At 49.2% G+C, this 14,600-nt stretch overlaps 4 protein-coding genes across 4 annotated transcripts; 2 read left to right on the forward strand and 2 right to left on the reverse strand.

The window, feature by feature from the left end:
* Nucleotides 1–18: 18 nt before the first annotated feature.
* ABOM_009035 (Y-family DNA polymerase) lies at nt 19–1,937 on the reverse strand (the record flags this gene model as incomplete). The annotated part of the gene is made up of 2 exons (XM_022536163.1): nt 19–1,740; nt 1,797–1,937. 2 exons carry the CDS (start codon nt 1,935–1,937, stop codon nt 19–21), a joined length of 1,863 nt encoding a protein of 620 aa, XP_022385943.1.
* A 255-nt stretch (nt 1,938–2,192) lies between these two features.
* ABOM_009036 (DNA damage response protein RcaA) lies at nt 2,193–4,422 on the forward strand (the record flags this gene model as incomplete). The annotated part of the gene is made up of 3 exons (XM_022536164.1): nt 2,193–2,414; nt 2,464–2,615; nt 2,670–4,422. Coding segments are annotated over 3 exons (2,127 nt in total), but the record flags the coding sequence as incomplete, so codon positions are not given.
* Nucleotides 4,423–4,789: 367 nt separating this feature from the next.
* ABOM_009037 (glycosyltransferase) lies at nt 4,790–7,091 on the reverse strand (the record flags this gene model as incomplete). The annotated part of the gene is made up of 5 exons (XM_022536165.1): nt 4,790–5,062; nt 5,124–5,315; nt 5,384–5,803; nt 6,049–6,283; nt 6,373–7,091. 5 exons carry the CDS (start codon nt 7,089–7,091, stop codon nt 4,790–4,792), a joined length of 1,839 nt encoding a protein of 612 aa, XP_022385944.1.
* Nucleotides 7,092–11,283: 4,192 nt separating this feature from the next.
* On the forward strand, nt 11,284–13,050 carry ABOM_009038 (sugar porter family MFS transporter; the record flags this gene model as incomplete). Its single annotated transcript, XM_022536166.1, has 3 exons — nt 11,284–11,820; nt 11,911–12,621; nt 12,679–13,050. 3 exons carry the CDS (start codon nt 11,284–11,286, stop codon nt 13,048–13,050), a joined length of 1,620 nt encoding a protein of 539 aa, XP_022385947.1.
* Nucleotides 13,051–14,600: the final 1,550 nt, after the last annotated feature.

Below are 14,600 nucleotides of genomic sequence, written 5' to 3' on the forward strand. Positions count from 1 at the left end.
CTATTGCTCGGCAAAAGATCACGACGTTACTCGGTTTATGAATATTCGATCATTAGAGGACCGCATCATTGTGAAGAACAGTCGCTTTTGGCGAGGGTCAACAGGCTCCTGCGACGTGCCTTTCCTCTTCCGCAATTTTGGTGGGACAGGCTCGGCATCTTGCGAAGCCCCTTGTATGGCCTCCTTAATTGTTTGTTTTGAGAGACAGTAGTCGACGTGCTCATTGAATATTCGGTCGTCCGCAACCTGTGGTTTTGAGCAAACTGGGCAATCCCAATACATAGGCTGTGGTTCAGATGGGGTGGCAGGGTTCTTTTCAGACTGATCAACTTCGTTGGGCTCGGACACTTCCTGGCTGAGCTTCTCAAGGTCGTTCATGTCCTCCTGTATCTCCTGGCGAGCAGCTCTCTCGAATGCTTCTTCCGCACTGATCTCTTGTTCAGCTGTATCCGAAGTCGACTCAACGGTAGGTTTAGAACGCGTGGCCCAACCAAAGAAATCAATTTCCCCTTTCTTGGTACTTACCAAATTGGTGCAGCGAAGACCGAGAAGACGCAGTTTCATGTTAGGGATCTCCTTCTCGAGCTTTTCTAGCATTGGGAGGGAGAACGTATAGAGGTCACTGGCCAGAAACACCGCTCGCGGTGGTTGGCACTGTCGGGAGAGAACCTCGAATGTAGCCAATTTCACTTTAAGTACCAACGTGCGACCCTTGAATTCAGTCCGAGTCAGGTCTTTCTCGAGCTCCTGGGCAATTGCCCAGAGCTTTTCTCTGAGAGCTTCCTTACCCCCCATTTCATTGAACGTGCTCTCAGTGCCAACACTTTTTCGCTCATAGTTTTCCGCCGGCTGAATCTTTGTTCTACCCAGCCCAAGGTAGCACTGGGCCAGAAAATGGAATGCCTTCTCGCCGAACAGCTTGGCCAACAATGCGCGTTGAGGATGAATATCGCCGCAGGTTTTAATTCCAACTGCGTCCAGCTCACGTTCAAACACCCGGCCAACGCCATTGACTTTTCGCACAGGGAGATCCTTCATAAATTCCAGAATGTCATTTCTATCGTTGGGGACACGAAACTGGCCGTTTGGTTTGTTGCGGTTGGATGCGATTTTGGCGATCTTCGCATTGGCTGCGATGCCAGCAGATACTGAGATTTTCGTTTGCTCCAGTACCTCCGCTCGCATGCGATTAACAGCATCTTCCGGGTCGATTTGGTTTTCTGTGCAATAGGCGGTTATATTTAAGTACGCCTCATCTATGCTAGCACTTTCAAAGAGCGGGTCGTATTGGGCGAAGATAGCGCGAATCTCCTGCGCCTTTGCGCTGTACTTCTGGTGGTTTATAGGGAGGCAGATGAGCTGCGGACATAATTTCATGGCTACGAATGAGGCCATCCCACTTCGGCAGCCGAACTTTCGAGCCTCGTAATTACAGGTAGTTAGGACCCCTTTGCCCACTGCAAAAGGGACGGTTTTCAATCCCGGCCGGTCCAGTTCTTCGACTGCAGCAAAGAAAGCATCGCAGTCGACGTGGACGATGTATTGCGACAAGTCTCGACTGACTTCCAATTCATCTAGAAGCTGATCCGCCCTCCGTAGGTCGTGGGACAGATCTAGATTTTCAAGACGGCTCTTCTCTTTTAAGATGCGCTCAATCTTTCCCGTGAGGATCCGGTCGCGGTTTTGCTCATGATTAAAAAATTTCGATCCTTTAGATGCGTTGTATATAATTTCCGACACCTTGATTTTCACTCAGTGGTCGCCTAAGCGATACATGAAGCCAGTGTAGTTCTCACCTTCTGCTGGTCAACCGCATCCTGACCTGCCTTGGTCAAGGAGGGACCTAATAACTGATATTTCAATGTCGCACATTCATCGGACACTTCCTTTGAGGTGGATGGCACCTCGTCAGTAGGCGTCTCGTCCCGTGGTTCCATATTTCATGCATTGATCCACCGCGATCATTCATATGGAATCCGGGGACGCGATCTTTCCCAAGCAGGCAGCATTGAGACGCCAGATCACGTGAGTACGTGTTGCGGGCGATGGCCTTCACGTGCGGTCAATGTCGTCTGCGCCCCGACAGCAACAACAGGAGCATCGTATCTTCACTGGCCGCCCCCCATGTGGATTCTGGATTCGGAGGGAGATCTCCTGGATGGTGTGTGATGCCCAGGCTAACGCAATGTTAGTTATGTGCTAACAATATTCGAGGAAAGCGCGTCTGGTTGCGTCCAGGGCAGAAGTATCTCTTTGGTCGGATAAGGCAAGATGGCGGTACTTTCCCCCTTGTCGCCATCCACATGTTAATTGGACTAATTGATCATTCCCCAGTCCGACATGCTATACAGCATAACTCGATATCGCGAAAGCATATGGTGATCGAAGTCTCTCACGCTAAAGATGGCGATGGGGTACAATGCTCGTTATTGCTGATATACTTTTCGTCGCTGACCTGCATAGTCTCAAATCTACGCGAAGTCGGAAATTACAGTGGTTGACCAGAATTCCAAATGTGGAACGGCAGTGGATGGAAACCAAATACGGGGCGAGAGTGTCAGCCTGACCGGTGACGAACACACGATCAAGTTGGGAAGATATCAACATTTGCTGCGGTGAGTGCATCCTCGGAAACCGTCATACACCGGCTAATGGGGAGTTTTGATTAGGATCAAATGGCAGCCGACCGTGCTTACATTTTCCTTCTCGTCTAAAGAGCTCAAGGCGAAAGATCCGCTAGCCCATGTTCGTTCACGCCTCGAATATCTAGATATTAAAACGATTATCCCATTTATCGTTGACAAAACGACACATGTTGTACAGAGCAAACGTAACACAGCAAAAGGCTTACAGGCGCTAGTGAATGGGAAATACATTGTTGCGAACTCATACATCGACGCACTTGTCTACGCTGCGACGCCGAGTGACCTAGAAAACCTGGAGTCATTGTCCCCGTTAGAGGTCGACTTCGACTCTGCATGGCCAGATCCAACGGAACATCTTCCACCGCCCGGCAAAGAACTTGTCCATCGACCGGCTGAGGCATTCGCACCAATCCCGGATCGTGTTAACCTGTTCGAAGGTTATTCGTTTGTCTTTGGCGATCCCGCACAATTCGAAAATCTGCATGACCCCATCGCCAATGGGCACGGGAAGGCTTTGCTGTATCATGTTGAGAACGGGGTAACTACAGCAGACGAGATATCACAGTTTATGAGGAATGCTGCCGGTGAAAATGGTCTAGGTAGCCAAAGAGATGGTCCCGGGGGGGTTGTTCTTGTTCGTTTTCGTGCCAAGGGAGGTTACGAGGAGTGGTCAATCGAACTGAGCAATCAAGTTGCACTTCAAACCAATCAGCGTGTGATTGAACAGAGCGAATTTCTCGACGCAATCTTAGCAAACGATGCCTCATCCCTCTGCCGCACACTACCACCACCCGAGCCCACATCACGCCAGGATGTGAGTGCGACGCCAGCATCACAGCCTGCCTCAACCCCCACAGAGCACATTCAAATCGCCGATTCCCAGGCAGTTGGGGGAAACAGTCAGCCGACAAAGTCGAAGTCGAAAGGCCCGCGCGTCCGTAGCTTTGTCAGCAAAATGAAAACTTTTGATGATGGGTTCGACATTAATGCCATCCCTGCTCATCCTCCAGATGACGACAATATTATTGTGGATTCGTTGCCGGCTATGGATATGGGGTCTTCGTCTGGGCAACAGACACAACCGCGCAGCAATCTACAGGAAGAAGAAGACGTGCTCTCTCAACTTCTTCCTGGAGCTAATGCGATGAAACGCCGTCGCGCTGAGACTGTTCAGAGATCCATGGATGATTCAATATCACATCCCAAGGAGGAAGTACATCAACCCAAACGTCAGAAGTTAGACGTGCTCGAGGCAGCTCGGCAACATCGAGAGGCCGAGGAAGATGCCCAACGTCAACGCCGAGAGGAAGAAGAGGCTGAGCTCCAGAACTCTCTCAAAGATATTGAGAATTTAAGAGGACTTGCTATTGTGGAAGAGATGGAAATACCGACCCGAAGGATTGCTGATGAGGACAGCCGGTGGGATGAGCGATGGAATGGACGGAAGAATTTCAAAAAGTTTCGCAAGAAAAGCGATCGCAACCGACCTCGCCATAGGATACAGACAGTTATTGTGCCTCTTGAAGAAGTGACACGCAAGGCCTTCGGCATCGGTGAGCACTACTGGGTTAGCAGTCGCAAATCTGCCGACAATAGTCAGGCGGAAAATCGTCGGGAGCCTCCTGCAAGTGAGCAAGACACTGGAGAGTCGCGATCTCAATCTCTTGCTCGGACAGAGTCAGAGCCGGCAGCCCCTCGAAGCCAGAAACGGTCTCGAGAGGAGCGCGACTCTGACAGTGATGATGAACTTCGCTTTCGCTTCCGCCGCAGGAGGTAGGGGTACGTTATTGGTGGCCGCAACACCAGTCGTGATGTAGCCCTTATACCGTAACATGGTCGAACATAGCCAGCTTCGCTTATACCTCACTCAGTCACCGCTCTTTTCTTGTACTAAGACCGCAGTAGTACTAAGTTGTAACTCCGGATGCGTAGCTCTCGATCTCAAACATCCTTGCTAATGCCTTGCGGTGATGCTGTTTTCTTCCCTTCTGTTTTCTTATCCTCGTTTTCGGAGGTAAACGAATCAGAAAGAATACCCCATGTCGCGGAGCTGGATCATATTCTAAGCAGCTTTCTCCAAGCTACGCGATAGATCACAAACAGGTACCAATAACTTGAGAACATTTCTATGCTAGCCTCCCTGGTCAAGAATAATTGCCCTGGCCAGGAAAAATTTGACTTTCAGCGATACTATCATTTTGTTTCCGTACACCAAGAGATCTGACAGTCATCCTCCTGCCCAATTTGCCGCGTCGTCGGCGACTCTCTGCAATCTCCTCCAATCTCAGCACCATCCCAACAGCTTTGTGGTCTTCGGTGAGTTTGGGACGTCGCTTTGCAAAATACCGTGCATATTTGAACAGTGAATAATAACAACTGGCAACATTTGTAAGGCCTAAGAAGATCTTGTAAGGCATCTGCAATGCGTCAGACATGCTGCATGAAGTCTGGCGCAGTAGGGAATATTGTATGACCTACATAGTACCAGAGAACAACATTCCATTCGATCCGCTCGTTTTTCAGACGCAGATGAATCTCGTTGAAGATGATGACATTGAACAAGTACAAAGCCGCAGTTGCGCCCAAGAGAGCACCACAGAACACAGGGCGGACGATAAACGCAATTGGGAGTATAAATGGCGTGAGCACGTATAGCAGGGTCTCATAGACCTGCTCAATCCTCCAGGTTAGCCACTGGAAGCTGCAGGGCCTAGCTTTATGAGCAGGTAGCTACATACCTCCTGGATAACGAAGAGCTTCGTACCCAATTCCCACTTGCCCAGCCTCCAAGATCCAAAAAGGTACAATAGATTATACCAGATCCCATTCGCCACAAAGAAGTTCCACCGCAGAAATCTCTGCTTGAAAACGGTCATTTCGCCGAAGCCGCCTCTCCTTGAGCCGCGATCAACGAAGAGGAGAGCCGCCGGCGTGGTAGTCTCGACAAAGACCGCACTGCACATTTGAATTCTTCCTCCGAGCCGCCGGCAACTGTTTCCCATGAACCAATCCTCACTAATAGAGAACCCCGGATGGTGCTGGAGAGTCTCTTTCAAGAACGTCCTTTGCCATAAGGATATAGCTCCATGGGGGAAGGTCGCACTGCCAATGCGTCCCGCGAAACTCCGCTGTAAGCCAGCTAGTTTGTATTCAAGGTCCTGTGCCTGTTGGCAATATGATCCCAGGGCAGAGTTGGGGCCAACGGATTTGATTGTGTACCCAATGCAGCGGACTTTGTCGGTTAGTCGGGAGACGACCACAGGAAAATGCGGGGGCAGGATGCAATCATCATCGATGAGCAGGACATGGCGAAAGGATTTGACTGCATGACAGCCGATAAAGATGGCGACTATTTTGGAGCAACGGGACACCAGATATGGTTGACACCGTAGACTCGGCATACCTCCTCGGTATTGTCTAATGGAGTGGGGGAGTCCCCATTGGCGATCACATAGATCTGCGAGCCTGGAAAGATTTTCAACGCAGCCTCGAGAGTCCGACCAATGATGGGACCAGACCTATAGCATGGGATCAGAAGAGCAGTGTCTGGGGCAGTTGGGCCAATATGTCGGGTTTGGTAATAATCCGGCCCTGGGAAGTCGTTCTCAAAGGTGACAAGAAGCGGCGCAAAGGAATAGCTGTGATGAGAACCGTTCATGAGTCACACGGCCACATTACTGACATCGAGGGACTCCCGCCGTCTGATCAAGAGGAAGAGGCAACTTACAAGACAAGCAGAAAGATAAAGATTGCCCAGCCACCGGCGAATACGAACTTATGTTGCATCACCCAATAGAGCCAGTATACAGCACCGTTCCACAATGGCAATCCGACAAGAACGAAGTATATAAAAACAACCCCGATGGCATATGCTGAGTATTCGATCAACAGCCGGATCCAGTACTTGCGTTGGTGTTTAATTTTGACAAGGTTTGCCCTGTTGTACACACTCTTCACACTGTCGCCCAGTGTCTTTCTAGCAACATTACCGGGTCGCGGAAATGGCAAAGGTGACCGGCGGTTTTGTTCTATCAATGGCTCTCGTGCACTGCTGTCCGGAAAGGGATCCTGCTCCAGAAACTGCGGTGGATGTATCGAATCACTCCAGTTAAGGTGAAGGCTAGAAGTTATACCCCGAATATGTGGAGGAACACTTGGACCTTGGAGTTGATGCAACGGCTTCCTTCCCTCCTCCAACCCCGATGAGTAACTTGCTGCGCGCTGTGGAGCTTCCCGTTTGTCCGATGCCGCCTTAGTCGCCCAGCTTATTGTACGGTGGTTTCTCTTCTGAATGTGAATCTCGTCAGTTTGGTTGCTAGGATGGTCGGAAGGAGAAGTAGCCCTATGGGTCCCTTCAACCACGTCCTCCCTTCTTGGTACTGCATCCAAAAGAGATTGCGGAACGAATATATCTTCAACAATTGGCTCGTCATCAACGGAAGACATATTGCGAGTACTGCATTTGATCGAGACTCACAAGGCGCATCTTGCGGTACAAATATAGCCCTGTGCTTGGATACACGGGGCCAGTAATACTGGTCCGGGTCATCCATCGCTCGTTCGCTTGTGCGCTTCATAAATTTAGGTTCTTATTTAGGTTCTTATCGATTTTACTACTCGGCACCTGAGGCACGGCCATCTCCTTGTCACCCTCCGTTCATGTAGTACAAACATACCTGCATGGGTTAATCGGCATCTCAGACTAACAACAAAGGAGTCGATCGATTATTTTTGAAAGAACACATTCCATGACCACTCCCATTAGCTGGACACAATTCCCGGAGTATGCTCACATCTCGATCCTTCAGATTTTACAGGAACAATAACTCCATTGTACACTCGTCCATGCATCGTATGAGCCAGAAAAAGATCTGCATTCTTAGCCCTCAGTAAGCTCAGGTCATCGTCACGGATATGCAATAGCAATCAAAGCAAAACCGGGAAATTGTAGGGTAGCATACCACAGCAAATATGTTGCTGGCGCTTAGGCCCTTCCACCTAGTCGAGCTAGCCTTCTCGAGGAGAAAACGATAGTAGTGACTATGTATCTGTCCACACGCTACGGGTACCTTTATGTCAACAACGCCGGAATCCGTCTGAGGTCGCGATGGTGATCTTGGTACTTTTGGGTGATGGTTGTGGAAAGGGAGAGTTCTTCCTTGAGACATGAGTGAATCCTTCTTGAGGCCTCCTGCCTCAGCGGTGGTCTCTTACCTGATTTACACATACTAGCATCCTCATATGTATGCATGACTCGAGGCGTCTCAGAAACAAATCATGCGAGCCAGGCGCATCTTAAATCCGGGCCCATGAATCAGCCACAGCGGGACGGTCTGAGCTTCCCTGAAGTATACGCAAGCGATGAGGCAAGCGAAGCTTCGCTTAAGCACGTGTAAACGCTAGTTAATCTTCTCTAACGGTCTTCTGGTGGTAAGAGTTCCCGAATGGAAGTTTAGATGAGATTGAGTTTCCTGATATCGCCACCGGCGGAGAGTTTGTATGAACAACAACTAACGTCCTGGACAACATTGCGGGTTGAGACAAGATGGCTTCATCCAATGAGCTGCCCGTAGTAAAGATCGCCCAACTCCCCTCCCCCCATTCTCCTCACAGCCCCAGCGGCTGTAAGATCTCGCTCTTACATGACAGTTTACAGGTAGCTACTATCGTCGTTGGATCCAAAATCTGCCAGGTCATCAAGGATGGGATACCAGCGAGTGCAAGTGTCTTCTGGGCCAGCATGCTCCACGACTAGATCGATCCGATCGCGTTCCTCTGACATATAAGTTCCACTGGGCTTCGCAGCTCCCCTCGGTGCTCCTAGCATGGTGACGGTTATACGAGCATGCCAATTCTAGACCATGCTCCTGGCTCTTTCTCTTCCCGTGCATGTCTTACAGAACTGCGAGGTTTTGTTTACTGATGGCGGTGGCTCATTAATTCGGACATTCCAGAGACCATCCGTTCCTTGCTTACGTGCTTCCTCTTTCTCTTCTAAGCAAAATTCACATCGTAGGGAGGACAACGATCCACAGAAAGGATTGGTTGATCAACTGCTCTCTTTCATAATTCTCGGAGAGCATTCCTTCCGGGTGTTTTTTCCAACACTCATGCTGGGTCGATTAGCCCTATCATCAGGATCGTAGGAAAAGTCGCCACCTCAGAAGGTGGGTATCCGAACTCATGCGCGAGGATTTTTATATCATGACGATGGGCGCCAGTAGTTCTGTACTTTAGCGCAGACAAAAGTACTAAGGAACTTTGTTGGGTTCTTAGTGCGTATGTGGAAAAGGACTCCGGGTAGGAGTAACCTATATCTGTGTCAGACCCAAGTCAGTATGCCCGAGCCGAAGGAAGAAATGTCGCTAGGGCCGCGCTTATTTTAAATAACTTTATCGTTGGTAGATTGGGTTTTGTTAGTTTAAACTTACCTTGTAAGCGATTACGGAGTACTCCTGATGTTTATGGGAGTGGTTGTTTATTTATCTTTATCATGCTGTTGAGAGCCGTAGCACCAGCCACATTGTTGTTCTTCTTTACCAGCGCCTACACATGACAAGGGAGGCGCAGAAGGAGTGTTCAAAACATTGCATGCTGACTAATGTGCAACTTGGGCTGTCCAATGCCCTAGCCAGGACTGATAGTGGCATCCTATCAATTAGGTGGTGTGAAGTAAGGGGAATGTGGGATCAAGGAGGGAGCCGGTTGAGACCTTGAGCCACCCCATCCTTCCTTCTAATAATCTTTTCCGGGAGGGAGTGATTTGTAATTCTGCTAGATCAATGGAGCCTTTTGGTTCAATATGAGAGATACGTTTTGACTATGAGCGACTTCTCAATACACCTTACCAACCTTGGTTCCTGCAAGGTGCTTTAGCCTCACTATTATAACCAGTTGAGCAATACTTGGACATCTTAAAGCAGCTTTATTGACAAGGCCTTGTTCAGTGTCTGTGGTGGAAGAGGGATATATATATGACGCTCCTCGCCCGCGTCCGGCAGTAGAAAAGGGAAGAAACATTGTCCTTACTCCAACTTCGAAAGGAATATCATGTGAAGTAACGAGGGCCGACCGTATGTGATGCATATACGACACGCAGACATCGTCTCGCATATTATCCTCCCAAGGAGCCCAAGAGGGTTCGTCGCCTCTTCATCAATATGTATATTCACCCACCGTGCCCCGGGTCTGGACGAGGCAATGATGGACGGGTCCATGGTAATCTGACATTCAATCAAGATGGATTTAACAGTGATGTGTAAATAGAGAAATATTTGGTGCATGTCGTGGTGCGGGCTTTTCTTGCTCGCCTTCATGTCAATGGCGTTGAGTATGCACATACTAGTAGTCTGTTGTATCGGTAGGCAAAAACGAAAGAAAAAAGGAATTCCGATACGGGGAATCGAACCCCGAGCTGCTGTGTGAGAGACAGCGATGTTAGCCATTACACCATATCGGATACTTGTTGAGAAGAGGTAGCTTTTTGTGTTACATAACTGTAAAATAAATTGCCAGCCAATGAGGTCTCCACAATGGCTTATCTGAAAAAGAACGAGTCATTGATTCCGGCGCGTGACCTTTGCCGAGCCCCGATACAGTTTAACGCCCATTCTTGTCCCAGGTTGGCGAAAGCTTCTACTCCTGTCTCCCTCTTACGGAGTCTATGCACGGCAACCTATACATTAATCCGCTTATACCCTCCTGCATATACCCCCTATTCCTATCGCCTCGGGTATTGGATTTTGGGGTAAACAGAATCCCATGGATGAGTTCTTCGTCCCTTTTAATACACCGGTGTGCGGTGTAGTCGAGCTTTTAAAGCACCGAGATCAACGGCATCTCGGCAAGGTTCCGACCTGCAGTGGGGTTAAGCGCTCTCCCCGGCATCGGGTTGACGGTTTTTTACTCAACGAAATCCCGGATAAGCGATCCCGGGATATTCGCTTACCAAGGAAGTTGTTTCTCAACTCTGGACTGTGCTCTCGCCCCCCGCCAAGCCGAAGCTACCCCTGTAAACTGCCCCATGCGGTGAAGACGGTGGTTCACCGGGAAAGCCCTCATCATGGTGGATGAATGAATTCGGGACTCGAGCTCGGAATAGTCGCCTCCAATGCTGTGACGGCCGACCTCCCACACGGATGAAGACGTCGTCTAAGGCCACTTATCGGGAAAAGTTGTGGGAAAATGTGGATCAGCTAGAAGGCCACACATCGCTTCTATGTAGAGAATATAAGTTTAATCGCTGCGGCTGAACATTTCTTCGCGGCTAAGAGGCAAAACAGTCTGGGGAAAACGCTTCCCCGGCCCACGTTCCCACTCACCGGGGGACCGTGGCAAAGCAAATTTTTGCATGGAGAAGGCGTCCATCGCAGTTCTCGACGTATCGCAGCTCCTAGATTCAACCCCATGGCGCCCCAGTCTGGGGCGGACCTTGACGGAACTTGTGGAGATAGTTCGAGTGAAGAGCCCATCCACGTCTATTTAGTTTCTAAGATGCTCTCCAGGCCCGGACCCAGCTCTCACTTTTGTTGTGCTCAAAACCACCTACCCCTTGTTCATCCTAGGTCGCCTCGTGTCGAAGAATCCTCTCTGTCACCTTCTCTACTTCGTTTGATTCTTCGACCCTCCGTCCATCGCGATGGGCATTCTTAACGTCGTTGAGGACCGTCCGACTCCTAAGAATGTCTACAACTGGCGAGTGTATCTGCTCGCAGCCATTGCATCATGTGGTTCCAATATGATTGGTTATACTAGTGCCTTTATCGGTACGACCATCACACTGGACTCCTTCAAAAAGGAATTCGGCTTGGACAAATTGTCATCGTCGCAGGTGGACTTGATCAGCGAGAATATTGTCTCGCTGTTCATTGCTGGGGCTTTCTTTGGTGCCCTCTTCACCTACCCCGTTGGACATTTTCTGGGACGCAAATGGAGCTTGGTGATCGCTTCAGCTATCTTTACGTTAGGAGCCGGTCTCCAGCTAGGTGCCAATCACTCCCGCGGTCTTGGAATTATGTATGCTGGACGAGTCCTGAATGGACTCGGCACCGGTGTCGCCTCGAACATTGTCCCGATCTATCTCTCGGAACTGGCCCCTCCGGCCATTCGTGGGCGACTTGTCGGTCTCTATGAGCTCGGCTGGCAGATTGGTGGTATGGTGGGATTTTGGATCAACGTGAGTAGTCTCCCGCCTTTTATTGACACTCTGCCTTTCCCCTTTTTCTCTCGAAATCATGTACACAATACTGACTTTAAACCGGCGTAGTACGGTGTCCAAAAAAACATGGAACCTGGCCACACGCAATGGTTGATCCCATTTGCCATTCAGCTGATTCCGTCTGGACTGCTCTTTGCTGGTGCCTTATGGACTAAGGAATCCCCTCGGTGGCTCTTCCTCAAGGACCGCCGACAGGAAGCAATGGCCAATCTCTGCTGGATTCGTCAATTGAACGAGACCGATATTTATATCACCGAGGAGGTGGCAGCTATCGACCAAGCGCTTGAAGAGCAAGCAACCACCATTGGTATTGGATTCTGGAAGCCCTTCCAGTCCGTTGGCACCCGCCCAAGGATCATGTGGCGTCTTTTCCTGGGCTGTATGCTGTTCTTCTGGCAGAATGGATCCGGGATCAACGCGATCAACTACTACAGTCCGACCATCTTCACCAGTATCGGTGTTAACAGCGATACGATCGGAATCACCACGGGTTTGTTTGGTGTGGTGAAAGCCGTCATGACATTCGTGTGGCTTCTGTTCCTGGTCGACCAGTTAGGAAGACGGAAGCTTCTCCTGATCGGTGCCATCACGGGCTCGATCTGTATGTGGGTTATCGGTGCCTACATCTGCGTCGTCGAGCCTGAGAAAAACCCCACCGATCACTTGAACGGTGGTGGTATTGCAGCCATCTTCTTCTTCTACCTGTGGACGGCGGTCTACACGCCGACATGGAACGGCACCCCGTGGGTTATTAATTCGGTAGGTCTTTACTAGCCCCATTCACTAAAAGTACCGTCACTAATCAACGATGGATAGGAATTCTTCGATCCCAACATCCGGTCCCTGGCCCAGGCCGCAACCACCGCCAGCAACTGGCTCTTCAACTTCCTTGTTTCCCGCTTTACGGAGCAAATGTTCGACGCGATGGGCTATGGAGTGTACTTCTTCTTCGCCGCCCTCTCCTTCCTTGCCTTCTTCTTTACCTTCTTCCTCATTCCCGAGACCAGCGGTGTCCCACTGGAAGTTGTGGACCGCCTGTTCGAGGTCAAGCCGGTCTGGCGGGCAAACGAGACGGTCAAGGCTCAGATGAAGGAGGAGGAAGAGCGATTCCGGTTCGAGATCAAGGAGGGAAACTTTGATAAGAGCGAGGAGGAACATGTGGAAAATGGCAATGAGACGAGGTCATAGATTTCACGATAGACGGTTTATAGACTTGTATATAGAATTTGCGTTGGTGTTCTGATTCAGGAACTTGTATATCTGCTGTTATCTTAATTTTTTTGTGTCTTGTGTTTTGGCTGTGCTGTGGATTACTAGAATTGCTATCTTGAGCGGTTTTCTGTTATGGAAATAGAGAAGAACATTGAGGCCCTCGACCCTGGAAAGTATCCGCGCCCGGTATGATGAAGTCCGAGATGATGTAGGAGAACATGTTTTCGTAAATGTACGGCTCGAGCGGTATAATCGTCTGTATAAGGACTAGTCCAAGATCATGCTCTCCTTCGGAACGTATGGGGAACAGATATATATCTTGGTGGGTCCTCGTCCGTTATCAACTCTTGAAGAAGCTTATTTGTTCGCTGAGGGAAGACCAGTCGAACCTTATCCCCTTATACTCTATATCGATAAGCATGATTCGGTAGCTACTTGGTTTCTTTCCTTCTTTTGGAAAGATGACTCCAGATGGAGACCCAATCTTTGTTTCGGCTCGGTGAGGGGATGTAAATAATCGTGAATAATATGAAGCCCTTGATTGCTTCATCAGGCATGGATCGAAATTTGTCGCGGAGAGGAAGTCTATTATTAAGAAAGATTACGATTCCGATACGCTGCGATCGATACTCAGAATCACCAGGTCACCTGGCCTGACGCTCTCATTGGTTGATGAGGATCGCCATGGAAATCAGCCTCGTTAAACCCAAAATATATGAGCAGGCCACCGATCAGGTCGAACCGACTGGGATATGAACGCAAATTGGTACGAAACAGGGAAATCCTGATCATCTTGTATTAGTATCTCATCTGCCATCAACATGGCATGATCATCATGAAACTGGAATAACATCCGATTAGTCCCTTTTTCTGATGGACTGGTGGTTTTTGGCAAACTTTAAGTGGTATTGGCAGTATCACAATACGGTAACTTTTCAATCCTCTGTTGGTCTCAATAATTGTCCACCTGAACAGATGGAAACCAAAATCAGTAAAGAAACCTGGAAAAAAAAAAAAAAAAAGCAACGCCAAACAATCAGAAGTTAATTTACATTGCCAATAAATTTACTTCGAATCCCCTGTTGTTTCATTTCTTACGCGGTCCCCCGTTGCTTTTCTCCTCTCCTCCGGTCGTCGTCTTCTTCTATTTCTATTTTACTCAGAATCATTCACTCACTCACTGGGGAAGACATCAAAAAAAAAAACAAAAAACGAAAATTAATTCCCTTCCTTCCTCTTCTCCGCCCCCGGATGCGATCGTTTTGATTGACGGCGGTTCCCTCATCATCTGGTCTCCACTTCCACTTTATTGAGTGATTATTCTTATCTTTTTTATACACCATCGTCATCACATCACCTGGGGAGCTGCCTAACGGCCTGATTTACATCAATCTTTTGGCTTCTTCTCCCCCTCCTTCCTGCGCGACGACTGACAGTTAGACACGCATCTTTCCCCTCGCCTGTCCGTCATGGACCACGCTGGCTGCTCTTAAACTTGGTCGGGTCGTCATTCGCTTGCAGTCCAA

Source organism: Aspergillus bombycis, assembly GCF_001792695.1.
Source record: "Aspergillus bombycis strain NRRL26010 chromosome Unknown contig00093, whole genome shotgun sequence".
In the NCBI taxonomy this organism is placed as follows: domain Eukaryota; kingdom Fungi; phylum Ascomycota; class Eurotiomycetes; order Eurotiales; family Aspergillaceae; genus Aspergillus; species Aspergillus bombycis.